Source organism: Rattus rattus, chromosome 2, assembly GCF_011064425.1.
Source record: "Rattus rattus isolate New Zealand chromosome 2, Rrattus_CSIRO_v1, whole genome shotgun sequence".
Lineage (NCBI taxonomy): Eukaryota > Metazoa > Chordata > Mammalia > Rodentia > Muridae > Rattus > Rattus rattus.
Window position 1 is genome coordinate 125,394,010 of NC_046155.1, and position 25,802 is coordinate 125,419,811.

A 25,802-nucleotide genomic window follows, 5' to 3' on the forward strand; every position below is an offset into this window, starting at 1 on the left:
GGGGTCCCCCAAACTCTCTCAACCAGGACCAGAGGTGGTTAATATCCCAAATGACCTCTATGCTATCTGAATGACGAGACCAGGCCATATTTTCCCCTAGGATGTTAACCTGGTACAGGGAGTTTTGATGCGATTTTACTTCCTTGTGCACCTGGGATTGTATTACACTAGGGAACTTCCAAATTATACTGCTTAAATTTGTTGGGAGTAAACTTCTTGTCATCAGACTCCCAAAGTCTTGATCTGGGTTGACGAAGTCAACCTGACCCCAGTTTTCCTTCTCACTCCTATAAGGCTCACTTACATTCCTACTGTGATCATCTGCAGGCTCTCTTCCACAGAGTGCTTCTATTTTCTAGGTCAATAATTACCGCAAACTTTGAAAGTGTAATAATCTGATCTCTGTCTTAGGCGAATATGAATTTGAGATGAGCTCTCACTATATATCTCAGGCTGGCCTTGAACTCCTCCCGCCTCAGGACTCCCCGTGCCGGTATTGCAGTTGCTCACCACTGTGTCCAGCAATGGAAACTGAATATTTAACAATAGTTTCCTAGTTTTATTCTGATGATGTGGTCAGGGGCGATCACTGTGGCAATCACTGGCCCGAGTCTTCTTTTGGGGAGGGAGGTCCCTTTGCAGAAGTTAATGATGAGTATTGCTGGGTTAGCTCTGAGCAATGCACAGCGGAACACTGGTCATTACACACGGCCAGAAAATGCATCATCCTGGGTGTTGAAGAGGGCCAATGGCCCTCAGCACCCTGTGTTGCTCTGCCCCTGGGATTCCAGTATCTGTCAGTGGTCTAGTTTGCTTAAAGCATCACTTTTCCCCAACACTTAGATCGAAAGGTGGGGAACGTGGTTTTTCTCTCTACGCACAGGACGAGACCTAGTATCTATGAGTGTTAGTGCTATGCTCTGAAAGACTGTGCAAATGTGTGAAGGAATGAGTGGCTTTTAATTGTTCACAAGTGAAAACTTATCCAAAGGCTTCCAGCTTAAACATCTGACCATGCCGCAGTGGAGGAGATGGACATGCTCAAGTGACAAGGGAATTGGAGCTGTCCCAAGCAGCTCCCCAGTGTGGCTGTACCTCATAAGTATCCAGATGCCTTGCCCACTTATTGATGGGATGCTTTTAAGTGAGAACAAACAGACAAACCAAAACCAAAACAATAACAACAGCAACAGCAACAACAACGACAACAACACAACAACACCTACACACCTTTGGTGAAAATTAAGTTGATATAGTCTCTCTCCTTCTTATATCAATTCTAGACCCCACAACTGCTTTTACTTTGTGATATAACTCTGAAGATGTATTTGAAAATATTTATCATATTCTGTCAACTCTACATTATATCTTGATTTAAATATTTCTATTTATTATATAAGCCTTTTCTTTCCTCCCTCTCTCCCTTTCTTCTTTCCTTCCTAGACAGAGGCTTGCTTGCAACCCAGGCTGTCTAGAAACTCACTAGGTAGTCCCAAACTCAAGGCAATCCTCCTGTTTCAATCTCACCAAGAGATGAGATTACAAGAGTACCATCACACTTGGCTCACTTGACATATCTTAAATATTGTTCCATATTAATAAATATAGATCTGCCTGTATGGCATCTGTCTGTTGTCTCTCTGGCTCTCAGGTACGCACATATACACCTGTAGTTGAATGCATGTAGTAATCCATTGTTATTATAAGCAATGTTGTTATGAAGACCAGCATTATCCTTTTGGATATATGAGCAAATACATGTAAGATACTTCCTAAGTCAAAGGAAGTGTACAAGTTATATTTTGCGAAACTATTTTCCAAAGGAGCTGCATCGATTATGTTCTGTGCAGGACAGTGCTTATCTGCCCACATGTAGGTCTAGCCTGGGGATTTGCACAGGTTCAAGGCTCATGGGAAAGTGAGTGGTTGGTGATATCTCTATTCCATGTTTTCTACATTTCCATCACTCTGATGGGAAGGTCCACAGATCGGAATTTGGGAATTATGCCATGGGCACAGGCGCTTCCGTGCATATCTGGATGAGATGCTGTCTTCCATGGCCTCAGAGCCTGTCGCCAGCAACAGAAAAGCAGCCACGAAAATGGGGCAGTGGTCTGGCTTGCAGTTGTGTTCTGCTACCTTTGCCACACAGCTCTTGATTTTGTTCTTCTGTGCTTTCCATTTGGTCACAAATATCCTCCTTTCCCTGGGACGCTTCATTCAAGGGTGCCGTCTTCCCCACAGGTTCATAAAGATGTACTTTAAGCATGTCCTCTTTGAGGACACATTCTTTGACAAATGCTATTTTGAAGATGTGACATCCACAGATACTTATTTCAAGAACTGCACCATTGAATCGACTACCTTCTACAACACAGGTAAGAAGAGGGCACACGGGGAGGAATACATGAAGGTGGACTGGGGCTTAGAACCAAAGCCCATAGTCAGAGCTGAAGCAGGAGTGGAGGGATTCGTAGCCATCAGTGCCAGCTTCTGTGGGAGAGAAATGGCTTCTACCATACATTTGATACCATTCTGGCACTTGCTTAGGCTATACCTTGGGTTTTTTTAATCATATATAAATTAAAGCAAAAATTCTGGCCAAATGACTTCACCTGAACAAGACTGATGCTATACAAAAATCACAGTATGACATTCATAAAACCAGCATTCCAGGATAGCTACATTTCCCCCCAGAATTCATCCCTGAAGACTGTGCATAATTTAAAACTTGCACGATTAATAAACCCAATAATAAATAAAAGGTGAATTGTTACTTCTGTGCAGATTCAGTGTGTAAGGCAAGGCACAAGGAACATTTTAGAATCACACTGTTTCCGATTTTCATGATTATAAACAAAGCCCAGAATTCTGCTGCTCCACCACTCTTGCTATTTCTACTGTGCTCATCACGGCTTAACAACCTCTCAGTGCAGCTGAGTATTACCAGAGCCCTCCAGGGTCTCAGCGGAGAACTGTATTCTGATTTTCCCTGCCTTAGAGCTGAGGTAACAGACTTAAGCAATTGATCAAGGCCACAGGTAGCAAAGAGACGGAGTTTGAATCCACTTCTCAATGACATGGTTCAAAAATCGCTTTGCACTGGACTTCTTGCTTCATGTCCGTATTTCTGCTTCCTCCTTGTGGTCAACAGATAATTTATATGACAACTTCTCTCTTCATGTTCCCAGCCTCAGAAGCATTACCATCTTGTCTCTAATAATCTATTAGACATTCCTTCCTGAATTTTTTCCTGGCTTTACCTTAAAAATTAACAGATTCCAGAAGCTCCATTGTCATTAAAATACCTTTTATTCTTTCAAGTTCAAAAGATGCCTCTTCATTTGCATATTTAACACATTTTGTGTGTGTGTGTGTGTGTGTGTGTGTGTGTGTGTGTGTGCATCAGGCATGTGTATGCACATATTGAAGTTAGAGGCTGATGCTGAATGGGTTTCAATCACTACATCTTACATTTTGAGACAGGGTCTCTCACTGACCCTGGGGCTCCCTGACTCAGCTGGACTACCAGGTTAATAATCCCTGGAGATCCTCCTGTGGCCACTTTCCAAAATCTAGGATTAGAGGAACATGCTACTATACTTGGGACTTTTTTATTTTTAATGTGGGGGATAGGCATCTGAACTCAGATCCTGTGCTTGTATGGTAGGCATGTTCCTATCTGATCCTATGCTTGTATGGTAGGCATGCTCCCATCTGATCCTATGCTTGTATGGTAGGCATGCTCCCATCTGATCCTGTGCTTGTATGGTAGGCATGCTCCCATCTGATCCTGTGCTTGTATGGTAGGCATGTTCCCATCTGATCCTGTGCTTGTATGGTAGGCATGCTCCCATCTGATCCTATGCTTGTATGGTAGGCATGCTCCCATCTGATCCTGTGCTTGTATGGTAGGCATGTTCCCATCTGATCCTGTGCTTGTATGGTAGGCATGCTCCCACCTGATCCTGTGCTTGTATGGTAGGCATGCTCCCATCTGATCCCAGCCCCTGCAGACCTTTGGTTTTATAGGTAGATGCTCAGGGAGATAAGTGTTCAGGATAGGGTCAGCCACTCCAATCCAGATTTACCTAGTTAGCATTCTTTCTCCTAGAGAAGTTGCTCTTTGATAATGTCAGAAGATGGGAATCGTTTTCAGGGCAAGTGGTTTTTACTTTTGAGACAGTTTAGGATTTTGAATTAAAATACTGCCTGGTCTCTGCAGTAGACTGGTCCTAATTCATGTGCATAGACAGTGTGTGTGTGTGTGTGTGTGTGTGTGTGTGTGTGTGTCTGTGTGTGTGTGTGTGTGTGTGTATGCACACATGTCTATGTGTATGCCAGAAGTCAACCTTGGTTATTGATCGTCAGTTAGTCTCCACCTTGTGTTTTGAGGTAGGGTCTCTTAACAGGACCTGAAACTCGTCGATCAGGCTATAATGGCTGACTGACAAGCATCATCAATCTACTCATCTATTCAGCGCTGGGATTACAAATTTGTGCCACCATGCTCAGCTTTCTATGCAAGTTCTGGGGAATCAAACCCAGGTCTTCATCCTTTTGCAGATAACCTTTACTATTTTTGCTAATCCCTACCACCAATTTTTAAGTTCTACTCTCTAAGGTGGAGTACTTCAGAGCAGTGTCCCAGCCATTGTCTTGCCCCCCTGTGCCACATTATTGGGACAGACAGGATTCTCAGCGGCTGGGAAGATCGGTTTAGATGATGTGTTTACCACATAGGTGTGAGGACTGGAGTTCATATGCTCAGGAATGGTGACTGATTGTGTAATCCCAGCACTAGGGTGGCAGAGATGGGGGACCCCCAGGGTGAGCTAGCAAGCTTGACTAACTGGAATAAGTGAGCTCCAGTTTCAGTGAAGGACCCTACCTTAATAGGTAAAATGGAGAATAATTGAAAAGATATGCAACAGCTTCAGGTCTCAATATGCATGTGCACACACATATATGCCCCTACACATGTGAACACAATACACATAGCACAAAACATACACATATAAAAATGTCTCTAAAATTAGCATTAGTTTCATTTTTCTCTATTATAGGAACTTGAGAAGCAGATTATTAAATTTTTTGGCCAAAGATCATTGTGACTTTGGGGTCACAGCTTGTCCATAAAGAGGTCATCTATGCGTCTGCTTTCTTTACCCGGCTCCCATCCACTCACATGAACCAAAGCCTCTTTCTCTCCCCAGACCTCTACAAACACAAGTTCATTGACTGTCGGTTTATCAATTCCACCTTTCTGGAGCAGAAGGAGGGCTGCCACATGGACTTTGAAGAGGACAATGATTTTCTGATTTACCTCGTCAGCTTCCTGGGCAGCCTGTCTGTCTTGCCTGGGAACATAATTTCTGCCCTGCTCATGGACAGAATCGGAAGACTTAAGATGATTGGTAAGTTGCTCACAATTGAAAATTTGGGTCTCCTGGCCACAATGGCTTGTTTCCTTCTCTTAAAGAAATTATTTCGGGCTAGAAAGATGGCTCAGCAGTTAAGAGCACTGAACGCTCTTCTAGAGAGTCTGAGTTCAATTCCCAGCCAACCACATGGTGGCTCACAACTATCTGTGATGAGATCTGATGCCCTCTTCTGGTGTGTCTGCGGAGAGCTACAGTGTACTCTTAAATCAATAAATCTTTAATTAAAAGGCCTTCAGAATTAAAAAAAAAAGGAAAGAAATATTACACGCGGTAATGTTGGATCTGCTGCTGTAAAATCAAGGGGCATGGTTACAGAATCCTAGGGCTTCATGTAAAGGGGTTGAGGGCTGGGAAGAGGCTCTTCATCACTTCTAGAGTGTTCTATTAGCACTCCCATAATGATAATGAAACAGATCTGCCTTACCTGCTTCCTAACGTTATCATGGGAAATATGTAAAATGTTATTTAATGATAGTTTGATGGCCTAAGGCAAAGCCCATTATTTTTCTTATTTGATAGCAACTTTCTGTTGTCTAATAGTGAACGTGAGAGGGACTAAGAGATGTGATTAATTTTTATTATGTGTGCACGAAGGTGTGAGTGAATAGGTGAATAAATAAAAAATACAAACTTCTAAATTGCAGAAAATTACTTTAGGCTTTGTTGGACAGACTCCTGTTGAAATTCTTGCACGTAAGGCCATTTGATTTTTGAACATAGGCCTTTCTCTGGGTTTTGGTTTCCTAATAATATGAGGAATATTAACTGGCAGAAATTTGTGAGGGTTAATACAGCCCAAATGTCTTATAATACTGGAGTTGCTGTATTCACCTCTGCCTTGCTTTCTTCCAGTAGCAATGTGCACGGCTGGATACTGAAACACGGTGCTGTGAGGAGTCAATAGAAGTGAAATGTGTGCACCGAGGGGCGGTGAGAGTGTGCTCGAAATGTGAGCCAAGAGCAGTGCTAGGAAAAGTAGGAGGGAGGCACGTTAATAAAGAAGCCATTACCGATGTGCCTTCAGGATGCTGTTGATTGGGAGAATGAATACTAAATTTTCCAGTGTTGGAACACAAAGGGAAACAAAATCAATCACATTGTCATTTTATTGGAGAAGAGAAAACAAATCAAGTCTTGGTGGGAAGAAACCTTCCTTGGCGTTTGGATTGTACTTGATATTATTATCGTAACTAGGAAATGAATTTTCAGAATGACAAGCACAAGATGTGCCTGTGATCTTGGCTTTGGCATCTTATTAGAAAGATGGGAAGTTGTCACATGGGTACTGCAGACTGAGCTGCCTCTGTTAGGGGGAAGTGTCTTCTTGTCAGAAGACTCTTGAGTAATACACACACACCACACACACACACCACACACACACACACACCACACACACACACACACGAGAGATCGAGAGAGAGAGAGAGAGAGAGAGAGAGAGAGAGAGAGAGAGAGAGAGAGAGAGAGAGAGAATCACTGCACAGGTCATGACTGCTCAGTTTCTTTAAATGTTGGAATGGTGACCAGCTATAACACTCTCAGTTCATAATGAGCACTAGATAGCCTGTGAAGCTTCCCTTCTATCATGTCACCATGGGATGCAGAGAGCTACTTTGAGGCAGCTTTTTCTGTGACCCTCAGAGGCTGCTGCAGCTTGGTCCTGATACTCCTCAGGGCTCTCATCTGGGAGAAGTCATTTCTTGTTAAGGGCAGAGTCGAAGTTTTCATAATGAAGCTGTTAGTTACACACTCATTTATTCACTTAATAAACATTTATTTATATAGTCCTTCTTCTGTGCCAGACTGTGGAGGAAGCTATGGGAATATAACAGTAATTGAGACCATCAACATCCTCATGTTTAAAGAGCAAAAGATGGATTGAGAGAGACAGACACAAACTAGAGATTTCATTTAACGAACACTGGGATGCTTGTCCGCCAGGCTGTGTTCCAAGCATTTCATAAACCCCACAGGGTGGGTACTATTGATATTTACATTTTACAGAGGGAAAAATGAGACTCTGCAGGAGTGGGTAAATGATCTTTTCAGAGTCACACAGACAGAAAGTGGTGAGGCTTGATCTTGAACTCAGGCCTCTTAATCAGAAGAAGAATCAGGATTATGGAAATGGCGGGGCAATGGACCATGTGCATTTATGGTAGGAGCAGTTAACACAGAGACGAGGACGCTCCTTGATCATAGCTTAAGTTGACAGTGGTGTTTTATTAATCACAATTATTAGCTAAGAATCACATTGGTCTCTCTCTCTTGGAGCAGAGCATGTGTTTGGAGGGAATTGCTCTCAGGACTCTTGTGGCCCATAGATGCCAGCTTCCCCTATGCTTCCCCCTTGGCTGTTAGAAAAAGCCTAGAGCATCTGCTTACAGCCCTGAACCTTCACAAAGGGGGCAGTATCTGGATGGATAGTTATTCTCTAGCTCCTTACACTTACAGGCTTAAACTTCCCACTGTTCTTACAGCCCCGGGGTCCCTGTGGGATTCCAGGGTGAGATCCCATCAGGAAGGTGATTTTTGATAGAGTCAGAAAGCATTTGGTTTCCTTGCAAGGAGGATGCTTGTTCCCATTGCCCTGAAGGTGGTGGGGAGCTCACCACTTTCTTATTGGGGATAATTGCCTTTACTTTCTTTCTTTTGGCCCCATCCCCACATGATTCCAGACCCTTTCAGGACTGTAGCCTACTCAATCATGATGAGAACCAACCCAAGGCTTCCCAAGCTCCCCTGGGTGGACTTCCTGGGTTTGGAAAGGCGTTTACTATAGCCATTTTTAAAATGGGGTCTCTTATTAACACCTCGCTCAGTGAGATTCCTAGTCAGGGAATTCACCCTGAATGGCCTACTGAAAAAACATTGTTGATGGACAGCTTTATGCCTGTGGCCAGGGTTGAGAGGACTAATAAGAGAGGCAAGACTCTCAGATCCTGGCAAAAGTGGGAGGCAGCTGTCATCCTATGGTGGCAGGAATCAGGGGAGAAAACAGCATTCACAGAGCCCAGTGGGGCCTCAAACAGTAGTGGAAGAATAACCTGGACAGAGCTGTGGTCCTGGAGGGACTTAGCCATTGCCCAAAATGGAGCTTCTAAAATGAGAAGGCGGTCACTGAGTAGTCCTACCTTCTTTCTTCTCATCATGGTGATAATGGTTCTAAGCTTCTCAGGGAGGTTCTGTGGAGGCAGAGAGATCTCTGGGGTGGGGATGGGGAAGTATTAGTCCTATTTCTGTTGCTGTGACAAACACCCCGGGCTTTGTACTTAGAAGGAAGACATATTTATTTTGATTCCTGACTTTAGAGATTTTGGTTCACAGCCTGCACTGTTGCAGGCTTTGTGTTAGGGCACAGCGTTATGGCAGGGAGAACGTGATAGTGAAAAGCTGCTCACCACATGGTGGCCTGGGAGCACAGGGAGCTTCCTTTTATTAAAGAGCTCTTCCTTCAGATGCTATTAAACTATGAATCCATAAACGATTAATCTATTCATGAGCCCAGAGGCCCCCCAGAGGCTCTACTTCTGAGTATGGCTGCCTTGTGGACAACACTTCATTCAACATATGTGCTTTTGAGGGGCATTGAAAATTCAAACCAGAACAGATCACAGGTGGAGAAGCAGAACAGCCAGTCTGGAATTTTCCTTTTGTAGCCCACCCGCAAATGTGTTCACATTGGAATGTAAGCTATATGAGCTCTGGTTCTTAATTTATTTATTTTTTACATTTCTTTAGGAAAAAGCAGTTAACTCTTAATATCTTAAATTTTGAGTTGCATATAAATGTATACCCACTCTTTCTGCGTGTACATGTCAATATTTACTTTTCTGTTGTATGTGCTTGTATTTAAAATATGTAGGAGTTTATTTTTTTCCACTCGTGCTCCTCCCAAGTGGAAGTTGGACCTAGTAACCTAGGCGACATGTTACTTCAGCTGAACCTATGAGGTTGGGGATGGGCAAATCCTCTAGGACCCAGGCTTCATGTTTTTTCCACCTTTGTCTTGTCTTCACAGGTGGCTCCATGCTCATCTCTGCAGTCTGCTGCTTCTTCCTGTTTTTTGGCAACAGCGAGTCTGCGATGATCGGCTGGCAATGCCTGTTCTGTGGGACCAGCATTGCAGCCTGGAATGCTCTGGATGTGATCACAGTAGAGCTGTATCCCACCAACCAGAGGTCAGTTCTTCCTTGGGGTTTCCTCTAGAACTAGTTTGAATTACTTTGCTCAGAAGCCCACCTCCCGCTGAATCTTGGACCACATATAGTCTTGGTCTTCTTGGAGTCCATGTTCCAATGGTCTCCTAGGCAACTGACTCTCTCTCCAAGATGTGACAGCAGCCTGGACTTGGGTAGGCTAGGGTTTGATAGGATTGAGTGAGTGACAAGAACCAGAGGGCAAGAGTAAGCTGTCTCAGCAGAAGGGTAAGAATGACTAAAGCCTTCTGCAATGGCAGCTGAGCACAGGCCTGCCAGTGGAACTAAGGGGAAAACATGAAGATTGGGAACAACATGGATGGGGTGGGGCTCAAGAGGAAGGAAGAGAAGTCAGATGGAGGCAGAGTGGTCCAGGGTGCCAGGTTTACGCTTTGTTTAAAAGCAGAGGGTCAAGTCCATTACCTGGTCGGTGTTTCTCTGTGTGAAGGGGATCTTGAGCTCTGTGTACAGCAGATAAGTGCTCATGAGGAAAGGGCATGCTATGGAGGATGGGTAAATCGAGTTCTGAAGAGTATTTTAGTGATATCCCAAAGCCAATGACAGAGCTTCTGGGTTGGCTGGCATACCATATTTGAAGCCTCTTTCCTGAGTAACGAATGCTAAGTTTTATAAATAGTAAGGGACAGAATAGTGGTCATTGTTGAGTGGGGTGTGGTTTTACAGGTAGGAAATTTAGGAAATTGAAATGAAGAGACACTTAGAAACAATTGATGATCGTGAAAAAAACACCTTAGAACATCTACATGTTTAGCTATATCAAAAAATTAAAATGCAATCAAAATAATCTGATAATAGCAGAAATGATAAAATATTTAGAAACCAACCTGAAACATGACTAAAACCACACACCTCTACTTCAATATAAAGGAAGGCATAAAGTAGAAACCAAGACATGCTTCACTGTGGACAAGATAATTTACTCTTATAAAAATGTCAAGTTTTATTTAAAAATTTTTCCAATTATAATAGTGCATTCAAAATTCAGCGAGGCTCCTCCCGCCCTGGAAAGTTGGAAAAAACATTTTAAATTTTATTTATAAGAGCAAGCATAGTCTCCTGTGTTGTTACTCTCCCTTGCCTGGACCATCTCTGTTGCAGGAAGTAAGATAAAGGGAAAAAATAAAGGAAGAGAGAGTAGAAGCCCCCTCATAACCTCTCTCAGGAAATTTCTCAAGTGCACTTCTGTCTCATTGGCCTAAGTCATACTCATATAGCCAGGGTAAGGAACTCTGGGAAATGTAGTCTTACTCTTGGGGATCTGCATTGCAGGGTCAGCCAGTAGTCTTTGCCATAGGAGCGTGTACTCACACTTCATTTTGCATGCAGCTTCATTTATTTTTTGATATTTTTCTAGAAGCATGTACCATTTGCAACTATTTTAAATTAGAGGTATGCTTGGGAAGATAAAGAAGCTTGAAGGCAATCCAAAATGTTAGTGGTGGCCATTAGTCCAGATATCCCTACATTTTTATTTCATTCACTTTATTTCAATGCTGGAAAGTGTTGGCTAAAATGAATACGGTGCTTTTATATTTAGGTAAGAGGCTTACTCCCACAACTCCTCCTCTTATAACAAGGAAAGAACATACTGCTGCTCATGTAGGGAGGCCCAGAATTTCAGAATCCTTTGCTGTCTTTTTCTTTTGCAGGGCCACTGCCTTCGGCATCCTCAACGGACTGTGCAAACTTGGTGCCATCCTGGGAAACACTATCTTTGCTTCTTTTGTTGGGATCACCAAAGTGGTCCCCATCCTTCTGGCTGCTGCTTCTCTGGTTGGAGGTGGCTTGATTGCCCTTCGACTGCCAGAGACTCGAGAGCAAGTCCTGATGTGAACAGCGCCGTGGGGAGAGGAAGATGGGAAGATCTTTTTCAGGACACTTCAGCACAGCCACACCTCCTGCCTCTCACTGTCCACAGGACACCACGGACAGCACAGAAGGAGAAATGGACTGTGTGATCCCTAGTTTAGGACCCACTTCAGTTGTTAATACGTTTTTAACTCAGGTGATTGGCTAGGGGTGCCCAGAGTCAACCTTAGGATCCCAGAGCTGTGCGCTTAGCTTCAGGTCTCTCGATCCAAGGCAGGGGGAGGACACTCCAGTAAATCCATATAGTAAGCAAGAAATTGCTTGCATTTCAGACTGACATTGAGGACAAGAAACACTTAATCTCCTCTATGTAGCTTCTGGGAGCCCAGTGACCTAGCAGATTGCCTCAGTTGGGAGTGGGGTCAATACATAAATATCAGATTCACAGAACAGACTATATATTTGCATTGAAAAGTATCACCTATCATATTTTCCTTTTGAAAATTGGCACGGTAGTATTGAAGATACTCTGATATAGAAAAACCCAATATTGAAGCAAAATGTATATAGACTGACTTTTCATCTCAAGCGTCCTGAACTTTGCACAAAGAAGAGGTGACACGTCAAGAGTGATATTTATTATGGTTTTGCTCTAGTCAGAGACACTTGAGGTTGGTTATTATGTAAACTATGTTTGTAAATAGCAGTTTTGAGGTTTTATTCCCACAAGTGGTAGCTGCTAAGATTGCATTTAGCCGAATTTGGGGAGGACTTGCCATTCAAGGTCCCAGGAAGCTGGTGCAAATGGATGATGTTTAAGCACGATGTCAGTGCAGCCATCTTGCCTGCTGTCAGGAGGATGTACTTGGCAAGCCACATGCTGTTTCCTTTGCCTGGGAATTTTTCTTCAACTTGGTAGGGCAGTTACTTTTCTCTCCAATGCTGATCGCTTGTGAAACTCAGGTCCATGGGTCGTTTGATGCTGTTTACCCAGGAAGAACAGGAAGAAAGGTTTATTTTTATTTTTATTTTTTTTAATGGCTGCTTGCATTTTCCTTTTAAAGAAAAACAAAACAAAACAACACAGGTAACTGGCCAAGGATGGGAAAACGAAATCACAGTTCTTCAAAGTGTGAGTCCTTACTGTTTGATTTCAAAGGAAAACACAATGCACTTTTATTACAGCATTTAGGACCTATAAGAAATTTATGCTCTGTGTGCTGGCTCTGGGGTTTTGCAACGGGCCATTAGCATGCACGTTAGGAAGTAAAAGGCACAAGATACATTCCTGTCTTCAGTGCTCCAAGGAAGCTTTTCCTGAGATCCAGCATGGACTGTGAATGTGGAAATGGAAGGACTCAGGGCATACCGCTCTGGCAGGTGTCAGCCATTTACCTGTAGTTTGGAGGCCATGGTGAGGTAGCAGCTTTTGTTCATCAGAACCCTCTGGGATGGTAGAGATAGGGAGCCAGGGGTTCCTGCCACCTGAGCTGCACTTGCCTGGGCCAGGGGAACATCTGACCGTAAGAACTAGTTTGCTCACGCTATTCGCAGCACACACAAGAGCTATAAAGTGCTAACCTTTGCCTATTAGAAACCCTCCCAAATCCAAGGCAGACTAATGGCTACATTGAGTGTTTCCTCAGTTTTGTGGAAATACTTAGATGCCAGGACAGTTCAAGCCATTTTCCCCTAATCCTCTAGAATATAAGTCAGAGTGAAATTTTTGAGACCTTCCCATCTTCTAGTCTGGCTAACGCATTTACTCTGCTTCTCTGGTCCCCACCTCTTTATCTATACCACCATTACTTTCTGTACAGGGAAGGAAGATGCATCAGGTCTGATGTGATACCCCCATTCCCCCAAATATAAATATATATAAATATACAGAATGTATTAATGTTTCTCTCGGTGTTTTATAGGAATTAACTGATAATGCTCTGTTGATAACGAGAAACTTTCTGTAACATAGCTGTAAGATCCTTTCCCATTTTCCTGTGATATGGAATGCACTGGTTAGGATCCTGAGAGAATCGTGTAAGTCTGTGGTTATAGATCCCCCATAACAGTATTCTTTAATGGGATAATAGACCTCAGTGTGCAGTTACCACTCAAGAAGTGTACAAGAGGGTTAGAATCCACACTTACAGCCAGATATATCTTGTAAACTTAAAATCTGGTTAATTTTTTAAGCATAGGAGTGGGTGGCTGCAGTCCTTTTAGGCTAACTGTACTCGGTTTCTAAGCTCTGTCTTCTACATTACATTTATGGCTCCTTAAACTGATTGCCTAACCAACCAAGGGCAATTCCCATCCATCCATCACATGGGTTGTGGGAAGGATGCAGCCATGGTCTGCAGCTTCCTTCATGAAGGATTATCTGGCCATGGTACCTGACTGCTTCATAACTTGCTGTCACTCCGGGTGAGATAATGTGTCTTTAAAAACAGTCCCTGTGGCAGGTCACTGGGATATAATGTACAACATTCTTAGCCATCATTTTTTTTCTTTTTTTTTTTTTTTTTTTTTTTTTTTTGTTTTGCCCTGAGAGACTCCCAGTGGTTTCTCCTGAGGGCTAAAGGGACGAGCTGTTCCCTCATTGAGCAAGACCGTTCGCCGTTCATGATGTGTTTTATGATGGCTTCTTTGGGAATTGCTTCTTCAACAGTCTCAACCGTGCTGTGGGAGCTCCTGATGCTGACTTTTGACCTTTCGTTTTATTAAAACTAATTAGTGAAAGAGGTGTCCTGCTTCTGAAATTTGTAGCATGTGAGCTTGAGATCATGTAATAATCCACTCTTTGGGTTCCCTGGCTATTGGCTATGACAAAACAATGAAAATAACCGTGAAAGAGTCACTAGGAACTGAACTTAGAGATCACATCACCACACTTGTGTCTCCTCTGCATTCCTAAAGCAATAGACTCTCTTCTCCTAACTCTCCTACTCTTTCAAAGGTAGACTGTGAATGACAGCTCAGGTACACAGGTGCGAGGACTGTGTAACGAGGTGTAGGACGATGCTGTCTCCTTTTGTGGACTAACCCTCCTAGCTGAACCAGGCTCCTTCAGACCTGCTTTACTGGAGGCCCCTCTCAGTTATGGACATGAACATCTCTGTTCTTCTTTGCTGTAGAGGATGCTGCAAAATATATTTACTGGATACATAGCCATCATTTCTTCAAAGTGGAGTTCTTGGTGTTAAAAGAAAATAGATCAATGAATCATTCCTAATTTTTTTTGTTTATCAGGATCATCTGGAATGGAGTCTGGGGTCAATATATCAGTCAGTGAGGGAGGTGCTTGCTTGACAAACATGAGGCCCTGAGCTCGATCCCCAGGACCCAACTAAGCTGGATGAAGTTATTAGATTGCTAATAATCCCAATACTGGGAGCTGGAGATAGGAGGCCCCCTGCTATTTATTGATGGTCAGCCAGCCTAGTCTAATTGTGAAGTTCCTGGTGATTAAGAGACTCACATCAAGGAAAAGGTGAACATTGCTTAAAGAGTGGCAGAAGACATTGTCCTTTGTGCATGTGCACACTCAAGTGCATGTGCACCCCATGGACACCAACATGGATCTGAATTACTGCTTGGCCCCTTCACCAGAGATTCTGATTTAGTGTGTATGGGGTAGGGTATGGGAATGTTCAACAAATTTTCACATGACATGGGTGGTATTGGTCTCCCAATTCATATTTAGAGAAGCACAGACAACCTGGCCTGTACTTAGGTACTTTGATTTGTTGGGGAGGGGAAGGGGTGGGGGTGGGGTGGTAGAGTTCTTTTGTCCCAGTGTCAGCCCAGCCATAATCTCATTTGAGTTCATGAGAAGTAAGAACATTAAAACAAACAAACAAACAAACAAACAAACAAACAAACAAGCAAAACCTTTCCAAAGGTATTGACTAGAGGCAGACATCAATTACTCAACGGTGTCAGTGGTGACATTTTTATCCCTATAGACCATGGCTTCCCCCCAGGCCTTGGCTTTTGGGCCGTGTCTGGTGGTTCTGTTCTGCCTCTTCCTAGACTCACGGGTATATTTCACCTGGGATCCCTGATGTCTGCCTTGATTATTTCCACGTGGCATGCTTGTGGTGGATGTGTTTATAAATGTTTGCAGACAAAGATCCCTTTGGCATATTATAACCCCCAGGACTCTATAATGAGAGTTTGATTCTAAAAGCTTTTCCTTACCTGGTGATAGTGACAGAGTAAGCTGGAACATGGCTGGCTGGCCATCAACTGACCTTGCTTGGTGATGCTCTTGACAAAGATGGAAAGATTTCTCCTTTAGAAATAAGGCAGGGTAGGGCACCTTCCTCCACGCAGACCTTATGGGACATAGTTTACAGACCCCGCTCCGCCCCTGTTCCTGCTCTTGTGTAGTGTCGGGTACCTGATCCTATAAAGATTTCCCCAAGTCAAAGTGCTGTGCTACTGTGAGTAGCTTTATCATCATTGGACCTAGCCCCAGGAACATTTGCAAATCAATCACAAAGCATCTTTAAATTCAAGCAAGCTTAAAGCACATTTTATTTAATTTGCAGAGCCACGGTGAAGAATTTATAAGCATTGCTTTTTTGCGGCAGGGAGGCTTCCCCAAAGATTAATGACGGGATGAAACACAGGCTAGGGCCTGTGTTAAATGAAAGAATAGAAGTTGTTAGTTATTGTAGGTTATGAGTCGGGCCAGCCATTTACTTAGCAGACCCATCCTGTAACCTCTGCAAGGTTCAGTTCACGAATAGAGAGTGAAGACTCTCTGTCACCTCACCTTAAATGTGCATTCAGCTTCCCACTCAGCTTTGGGACCATGGGCTTAAGATGCTTTAAAATTTTAGAGGTCATAAAGACATATTGAGATGTTGTCTCCCGAAGTGAATGTGGTCACCGTGGTTGATAATTTCTCATAGGTAGGGAGGTTTACTGAATCACAGTTACTGTCCCTTAGGAGAACAAGAGAACGAGGCTTTCAAATACGACAGCTCCGACCTTCACTTGTGATGTGTGTGCACAGTCGCTCAGATTTCTTCAGATCAGCACTTGTGGTGATTTCAGCGGAGTCTGAGCACAAATGACATTCTATTATAGCGAAGGGAAGAAGGATTCGTGTAGAATTAAATTGCTTGACTTAGCCACCTGGCAATGTATACATATGCATGTGCTTAGCCAGGGAAAGAGGTGCATTCTGAGAAATGAGTGTTAGGCAATTCTGAAGTTGTGCAAACATTAGGGTGTGTGCACATACAAGGAAAACTGGGTACAGAGTTACCAGGCAACCCAATCTTAGAGGACCACCATTGTCTCTATAGTTCACTGTCATGCAGTACAGATCTATATATCCAAGAATGCTGCAACCATACATACATGCAACTCAGACTTGTCAGCTTGAAAGTAAATAAATAGAATGACTTCCCAAGAGCATCGTATCACAAAGAATTGTTTACACATGAGTAGAAAACAAACTGTTAAGCAATTGTCGAATGAATTAAAAACGAGTCTCATTGGTTAAAATCCTCCCAAAGCATTGTCAAATTTTACTAATCTCTAGAGTCCTGAAAGCGGGACAGCTTCCATTAGAGTGTTTGTGACGTGTTTGTTGGCACTGTACTTAAGGGTTTTAAGAAGGTTTGCTTTTAAAACAACCTGTGTTCTCCACATCGAACAGTGGAGATATGACATTATTATAGCTCATGATTTTCAAAGAGTTTTGGTAGGGTGCTGCTCAGCTGTGACCAGTGAGGCAGAGAAAACATGTTGGATACATAACTCTGAATGTGTGCATGTCCATTCTGGGCGATTCATAGATGGCTTGAAAGGAAGCTCGACATTTTAAAATTATATTTTGGGAAGTACAATGTAGGTACTTATGAAATATAAAAACAGAAAAAAGTCACATATAATACACACACATACTACACACACAGAGAGACATACAATCTTTTATCTAATATACATGCTATGTATCTATAAATACATGCTTTTAAAAGTCTAATTTATTTATTGGATCTGGGCTATTTTTACATAGGAGTAATACAGGAAAAGATACTTTAAAGATGGAAATATTTATCAGACATATTATGCAAATTTCTCAAGTTTGCTTTATTTCAAATGGGTCAGAGAGTAACATGGAAGACAAGGACATTTCAATAGTCAAGAGTGGAGCGATTTAAGGCTATTTTTCTATGCAAGACCACGGCCCAGTGAATCCAGGAGCTCTGCGATCTTAGTAGACTAGAAATGTCCTCATGTGTTGTTCTTGATGGGTTAAACAGAGAGCGGTACTAGAAAGGCGTCTTAAAGTTTGATGGCTTATCGTTTACAGCAATACACACGTGTGATCTTTTGCCTTTTCCTCGTTCCAAAGGCATGTCCTAAATTTGGAAAGTTTTGGGCTCTAGCGAGAAGATCTTAAAGGGCTCACAGGTTTTATTCTTCGGTGGGATATAGTGCCAGTGTTTGAGAGAGGAGAACGTATATTCCTGTGACTGCCTTCGTCCACTATGTGTTTCTATAACAGAATGTTTGATGATGGTTAATGTATCGTGAAAAGAGTTACTTAGGGCTCATGATTTGGGTGGCGGTGAAGTTTGAGCAGGATGGTACTCAGCTCACCCTAGCTGGTGTGGAAGCCTTTGGTATGGAAGCACTGTGTGAATGAGATGATTGGAAGCCTCTAGCACAATGAGTCAACTCCACCGAGGTAACCTTTCTGGCAGTGTTTTCCAAGCTACCTGCCAAGGCTGCTGAAGCACGCGGCTAATTAAACACTTAAGTCTAAGGCTGCTTTATTCCAATATGAACACTAGAGGGCAGTAGCTACCCAGAACATGCAAGGCGGTGTTTTACTCCAGGGTTGGTTAGCTTTGTCACCCAGTCCCTACCCAGCAGAAGAAGACAGGCTTGGGGAAATGCTTCTTTCTCACCACTCTATTCCTTAGGATATCTGTGGATGTTTAGATGATTCCAGAAGACGTTCTTCTGAAGGACTTCCTTCGGACTCGTCTGCTCAGGTCTGAAATAAGGAAATCTCTTTGTCTCCCGAGGGATTGTAGATCAGTAACCATTTGTTGTCCTGTTCCACCCTAGTAGACAGCTGAGTTTGAACCTAGATTTATTTCACCAGATTTTTATTGCTTCCTGTGTTTGGTTATTTTTTTAAAATAACAAAACCCTTTGGGTATTCATGGAAATTTCATGAGAATAGTGTGTTTAAGCAAGAAGACTTCCCCTCAAAGCCTGAACTCTTCCACATATGGGAGGAGGCTCTTGACATTAGCTCTATTAAAAAGCCAGATAGCCCCTGACCTAGCTGAGGTCATGGTAATGGGCATTTTTCTTCCCTCAGCACAGCTAATTCATGAAAAGATAATATCATAAACCAGAAGAAGCTCCTCTGGGGAGCCCTAGGGTCCCTTGGGTGTACCTGCATCAGCTAGAGAAAGGCTTTGAGGTCTTTGTCTGGCTGCTTGATCCCATTTGCTTGATATTTAACATAGAAAAGGTTTAAACAAAAAGGCTGGAACATGACCGCAAGTTTTGGATTTCTAGAATGAGAACAAGGTCCACCCAGGTATGCACATCAACCAAAGCACAGACAGAGAATCTTGATCAGATGCATGAAAGTGCACACTTCGGCTGTGGGGCACAGTGACGTATTTGGGAATCTGTTTTGCTTATTGCTCACCAGTAGAGGGAGCAAGTGAGCAGCAGGTGATTTGTGTTTTGTGGAAGGAAACATGGGCTCAGGATTCCTTTACAGGAAAAGGTCACTGAGAAAATTGAATCAGTTTTGAATGACGCTTTAGATGAGAGAGGGAAGTTCTGGAGAAGTAGCATGTTTGTGGGGAGAGGTGGAAGGGGGGGATTTCTGAGATTTGTTCTTGTCAGATGACCCATGAATATTGGCTACTTCTCTTTGGTCAGCCCTTGAGTCTTTGGTCAGTCTCTTGAGACTGAAGTTTTCTCTATCCAGTATAAGTAATTCTCCACAGACCCCAACACATAGGAAGTATCTTAAAGTTTAGTGGAAGAACCAGGGTACTGAAGAAGCCACACTTCTTCCAAAGAGATGGGTGTGGAGACTCAGAAGTTGCCCTAATTCTAGTTCTCTTGTTTTCCCTACACATGAGCTTCCTGACATTAGCTCGTGTGACAGAATTCTTTGGGCTTTCAGAATGGAAACGAAATAAAACAGCAGCAACAAAGGCGAACAAAGAAATGAGGCACACTGTGAGGGCGAGAAGTGCAGGAAAGGTAGCAGGACTTCAGCTTCCCTTCCCGGGTCTCTCTGGGTCTCCTCAGAGAGGCTTTTATGCACAAGACAGAGGCTATAGGTATTGTAGATTCTGTGGCTGCAGTCATAGCAATGGTGAAAGTGAGAAAGATCCATGGCCCAGGGCTTGAGTGCGCACTTTGATGACAGGAACTAAGAATGTCACAAGGCCAGGAGGAAAACACAGGCTAACTGTGGGACTCTTAAAGTATTTTTTTTATTGTTTGGGTATTTCATACTTGCATCATATACTGTATTTTGGGCGAATCTATCCCCATTTCCTCCCTTCTCATCCCTCCTCACTCTCCACAATGTGATCCTTTCTTAAGATGCACTGGGGTCTGCTGAGTACTATGTCCAAGTGAATGATGTAGGGGCATCTACTGAAGCTGGAGTAGCTTATCAGGGCCTGAGCTCCCAAAGGAAACTTACTTTCCCCTCTTCCTGAAGCCATTGATTGCCAAGAGCTCCTCAGCTAGGGGTGGAATGGCATGAGTGAACCCCGGTCCATGCTGGGGAGATTGTGCAGGTCTTGCTTATACAGTGACAGCCTCTGTGTGTTCATGTGTGTAACCCCTGTTATATCCATCAAGTGCTGTCTGACTGTGCATGCCCACTGCTTCTGCCTCATACAATCTTCCCACCCCCTTCTCTGTGATGACCCTTTCAGGAAAGGGGTGTGATATAGATGTCTCATTAAAAGCCAAGCATCCCACAATCTATTTTTTGTGAGCATTGACTAATTGTATATTTCTGTATTAATTTCTGTTTGCTGTAAAAAAGGAGCTTCTTGGAGGGGGTGTTAAATGCTGCAGCTCCCATGGGAATTAGTGTGGCATTTCAAACCAAGCCCAGAAATGGATCTATGATCCATTCCCTCTCCACGCCCTACAACAGAGATACTTGTTCCTCCGTGTTCACTGCTGCTGGCTCTATTGGTGATAGTCAGGAAATGCAAGCCGCCTAGACACCCATCCACAGATGAATGGCTAATGAAAATATGCTACATTTACACGATAGAATGTTAGCTGGCTGCCAACCAAACATGAAACTTGCAAGTAAATGCTGGATCTGGAAATAATCATTTTGAGTAAGGTAACCAAGACCCAGAAAGACAAATATTGCCTATTGTCTCTCGTATATGCTAGGTTTGAATTTTTATATAGGTGTTTGAATTTGAGTACTCGTGTGACCCTCAACGACACTGGAACTCCTATGTAGACATTTCCTGACAACTTTTTAAAAGTTGATGATGGTGCAAAATAATGCATATCCTTTAGTAACCGTTCTTTAAATTTTGAATTTCAATCCATTCCTGACTGGTGGTCTGTGGTTGGTCTGTGATTACATACTTGTTGAGTTGGGTATTGGCTGTAAGCTTTAGGTAGGACCTAAATAAACTGACTGAGGTGCATTAAAGGTGTTCTCTCTCTCTCTCTCTCTCTCTCTCTCTCTCTCCTCCTCCCCTCCCTCCCCTTCTCTCTCTCCCCCCTCCCTCCCTCCCTCCTCTGTGTGTGTGTGTGCGTGTGTATGTGTATGTGCATGTGTGTGTGTGTAACATATATGTAAATCCAGATATACATATGCCACAGCATGTCTACCAAGGTCACATGACCACCGTGGAGTTTGTTCTTTCCTTCTACCTTTGCCTGGACTTGGGGATTGAGTTCAGTTATCAAGCCAGCAGGAAGCACTGGTACCAGCTGAGCCATCGTGCCAGCCTTTCATTGTGTTTCCCACAGCATTCCCGCTGGAGTATACCTCCATTCGGAGTGGAGTAGCATCTGCATTACCAGTACCAGGTTGGAGAAAAAGCTAAGTGACATTGGAGAAGACTCAATGTGGTCTAGTCTACGGGAGACCTACAAATGTACAATGGACAGTTACAGGTCACATGGCACATGAAGCGACTGGAAGGAAGTGGAGTGTCTCACATGAGTGATGAGATGTGAAGAGACTGGACAAAATTCAGTAAACTACGATGTCTCCAAAGTTCCCGTCATTGGAGTTCTATCGAAGTAGGGATGGATAATTTAGAATCATGGGACTTCATGAACTGATCATTATGAATTTACTTTTTTAAAAAAAGGCAGCCTTGTTTTAAAGAACTTCCGCTTTCTGATTTTGTCAAAGAGATTCAAGCAGGAAGAATAGAGTACCAGCAATTTGCATAATCTTGCTTCTGAAATCAATAACGTATTTTCATCAAGTTCTCAGATTTAATTTACACTGCATATAGGATTTCCCCTCAGGAAACCAGGCCAAACAGAAAGATGCTAAAGAGAAGTGAGAGAGAGAAGTGACTGAGACCCTGGGGAGTCAGAGGCAAGAGGGCCAGGGCCTGGAAAAAGTCAGAAAGGGCAGTGGGTGGTTCACAGGAAAGCAAGAAAGAGGTCGTCACAAGAGATTCTAGAAATACAGAGAGAAACTGTTTAGAGCTCCTGAATTTCCCCAGAGGCTAAACAAAAAGATCCAGCATGTGAGCCACAGTCCTGCCTGGGACAGCGCTGTGCCTACGAACAGGTCAGAGGGACCACAGTTGAGCGTGGAGGCAGAGTTTCAGGCACATGAACAATTGCAGTACAAAGCCCGGAAAAGACACGGAGAGAATTGCATCCTGGGTCAGAAATGGACAGGCCAATAATCCTAAGCAATGACTGAGCATTCAGGCCTGGATCTCCTGCTCTTGGCCCTGCCTCAGTTTACATGGTGGCTGCTATTGCTATCAGCCACACAAGCTGTGACAAACTTCCTGCAGTGAAGTCCTTTTGCTTTCACACAAAGTTGTTCCACTCTGTCTTATACATGAGACCATAAACTCTCCTCCATTTTTCATTCGTTAGCCTGTTCTTTAATTGTGCTATGCTAGAGTGGCTAGTGAGTGTAGATGGTGTGTGTGTGTGTGTGTGTGTGTGTGTGTGTGTGTGTGTGTGTGAGAGAGAGAGAGAGAGAGAGAGAGAGAGAGACAGAGAGTGACAGAGAGAGACAGAGACAGAGAGAGAGACAGGGAGAGAATGTGTGTGTGTGTGTGTGTGTGTGTGTGTGAGAGAGAGAGAGAGAGAGAGAGAGAGAGAGAGAGAGAGAGAGAGACAGAGAGAGAGACAGAGACAGAGAGAGAGACAGAGAGAGAGAGAGAGAGAGACAAAGAGAGAGAGACAGAGAGAAAGAGACAGAGAGAGACAGAGACAGAGAGAGACAGGGAGAGAATGTGTGTGTGTGAGTGAGAGAGAGAGAGAAAGAGAGAGAGAGACAGAGAGACAGAGAGAGAGACAGGGAGAGAATGTGTGTGTGTGTGTGAGAGAGAGAGAGAGAGAGAGAGAGAATGTGTGTGTGTGTGTGTGTGTGTGTGTGAGAGAGAGAGAGAGAGAGAGAGAGAGAGAGAGAGAGAGAGAGAGAGAGAGAGAGATGCACATGCACATGCGGGCATCAGGCATGCTCGTGCCATGGCATGTGACGTGATGGGCAGAAGACAGCTCTGGAGTCATTGTCATCTCCCTCCACACAGGCTCTTGGGATTGAACTCAGGTTGTCCAGCTTGGCATCAGCTGCCTTTCCCACTGAGCCATCTCACTGCTTCTCTTCTTGTCGTTTTTAAATTTTAACCTCATTTTTGTTTTATTTATTCACCGTCCCCCTTCTGGCCACCCTCTCCCACAGTTGTTTTTCCATCCTCCCTTCTTCTCTAAGTGGGTGGCCCCCCCACCCCAGTATCCCCCTTACCCTGGCATTTCAAGTCTGTGCGACACTAGGCACTTCCTCTCCCACTGAGGCCAGACAAGGCAGCCCAGCTAGAAGAATTTATCCCACATTCAGTTACAGGCACAGGGAGGGGGGAGGGATTGGGGGAGGTGGAGCAGAGACTGAGAGAACAGTCAATCGATAATCAGTTGGCCCAACTTGAGACCATCCCATGGGCAAGCACCAGTCCTGCAGACAGGAGCATGCTGTCCTCTGAGAGGCTCCACCCAGCAGCTGACTCAGACAGATACAGACATCCATAGCCAAACAGTGGATGGACCCTGGGGACTCTTATGGAAGAAGAGGAGGAAGGATTGCAAGTCGGGAATCAGGCAGCAACTCCACAGGAAGATGGACAAAGTCAACTAAACTAGACCCCTGGGACTCTCAGAGTCTGAACCACCAACCAAAGAACATACATGGCTGGACCCAGGTACAGATGTGTCAGCTTGGTCTTCAGGTGGGTCCTGAACAACCGGAGTGGGGGCTTTCCCAAAAGCTGTAGCCTGTACATGGGATATGTTCTCTTCTTGACTTAAAACGTGATTTTCAGATCTGACTCAGTCTCCTGTTCCCAAACATGGATCCAACCATGCTTGCTTCTCCAAAACCATCTCCTGAGGAGTCTTTTCTAAGTCAGGTGTGGCCTCACCACACATTCAGGGGGATTCTTATCTCCTCTTATTGAAATTCAGCTTCTGGTCAAATAATGGGGACCCAGATTGTAGAATACAGCTCTTTGGATTTCAGGAAATTACTGTGCTGAAAGCACTAATTACTTGCTTAAAAATCAACCTCATTCTCCAAAGAATAATTATTACTGCAAGGAAAGTAAAAACAATCAGGAGAGCGCACATCTTTAAGGTCACGTTCAATTTCGAGCTTTTGTTTTAGCACAGAGGATTGCATGAACTCCTTGTTCTCTATCCACAGGAAGTTTTCAGCTGCAAACGACCTGCCACCCATTTATGGTTTCTACCTTTGGTGTAAATACTAGTTAGACATAGTGACAAAAACCACAACATGTGGGGGTTCACACAACTTCTGTGTCTGTTATTTTAAACTTACATGAAGGATGTAAGCCATTATTGAAGTTGTCGCTGGTGAGTGACGCTTGTGCCTGTGTTTGTGGCGTGGTGTGTGTGTGTGTGTGTGTGTGTGTGTGTGTGATGTTTGTGCAATATGTGTGTGGGATGTGTGTGTGTATGTGTGTGTGATGTTTGTGCAATATGTATGTGTGATGTGTGTGTGATGTGTGCGTGTGTGATGTATCTGTACGATGTGGTGTGTTTGTATGTGATGTGTGTGTACGATGTGGTGTGTTTGTGTAGGATATGTGTGTACAATGTGGTGTGTGTATATTTGGTGTGAGATGTGTGATGTGTGTGTGTGGGGTTTATGTGTGTGGTGCATGTGTGTATGTGTGTAGCATAGTGACTTTTAGGGTTACTATGACTACATCACATAACCCCCTTGCCACTTGAACAGCCTGTAAAGGCCACAGCAGGGGCGGGGCTTGGCAAGTCATATAAATGAAATCAGAGGGGGTTACAAATTCCCAATTTGGAAAACTGTATTTCCTTAAATACCTCTACCATCTGGGCACATTCTCCGGGAAGATGCTGTACTCCAGATGTGATTTTGTCCAACAAAGCAGAGTTATCTTTAGTCAAGGAAGATTAAAGGGGCTGTGACTGAATGGAACTATTCTAAAGAAAGCCAGGACCTGCTCTGAAGTGGTGTTTCATTTAGTGGACATGGTGGGGGCCTCTGGCTATAGAAATAGGACGTCTCTTCAGCGGGAGCTCTCCTTGTTGAAGTAGGGCAGATAAGCAGACAGAGGGCAGGTTCCCTTTATCAGCCTCTCTTACTCCTTCTGGCAGGCTGAACCTGCCTCATTTCCCATTCAGGCTATAGGCTTTTATTTATTTATTTATTTATTTTTTTGAGAGATTGAGGGTCACTCTGCCTACTCTTACTTTTTTCTTGTTTTATACTCTCTTCTTTCAACTCCAGCCTAGAACAAGAGCAACCTGACAACAAAAAGAACTGAAAAACCTGGCCTTTATACAGCAAAATCCAAATTATTAATTAATTATATTGCTTTTAGGTTTATTATTATTTTAACCCCCCTTTCTATTGTTCCTGTCCCCTCAACTCAACTGATCCCTTTTCTTCTATTTTTCTGCTTAATAAAAGTTTTACTGGAGAATAAAAAATCCATTCAGAAAAGTTCACGAGTTCCATGTGCACTTCACTGACAGTTTGTTACTCTGCATCCCTGGATCCCCAGAGTTCACTCAGCTGCTC

General features: G+C 43.5%; 1 protein-coding gene across 1 annotated transcript in view; it reads left to right on the top strand.

Annotated features, from left to right (window-relative positions):
* Sv2b (synaptic vesicle glycoprotein 2B) overlaps window positions 1-14,216 on the top strand; it is a 72,900-nt gene extending 58,684 nt beyond the window's left edge. Inside the window, exons 9-12 of the mRNA XM_032893406.1 lie at window positions 2,245-2,378; window positions 5,217-5,417; window positions 9,466-9,625; window positions 11,314-14,216. Coding sequence (XP_032749297.1) covers window positions 2,245-2,378; window positions 5,217-5,417; window positions 9,466-9,625; window positions 11,314-11,497 — 679 coding nt within the window. The 3' untranslated portion in view covers window positions 11,498-14,216. The remainder of the gene's footprint in view (window positions 1-2,244; window positions 2,379-5,216; window positions 5,418-9,465; window positions 9,626-11,313) is intronic.
* The last annotated feature ends 11,586 nt before the right edge of the window (window positions 14,217-25,802 follow it).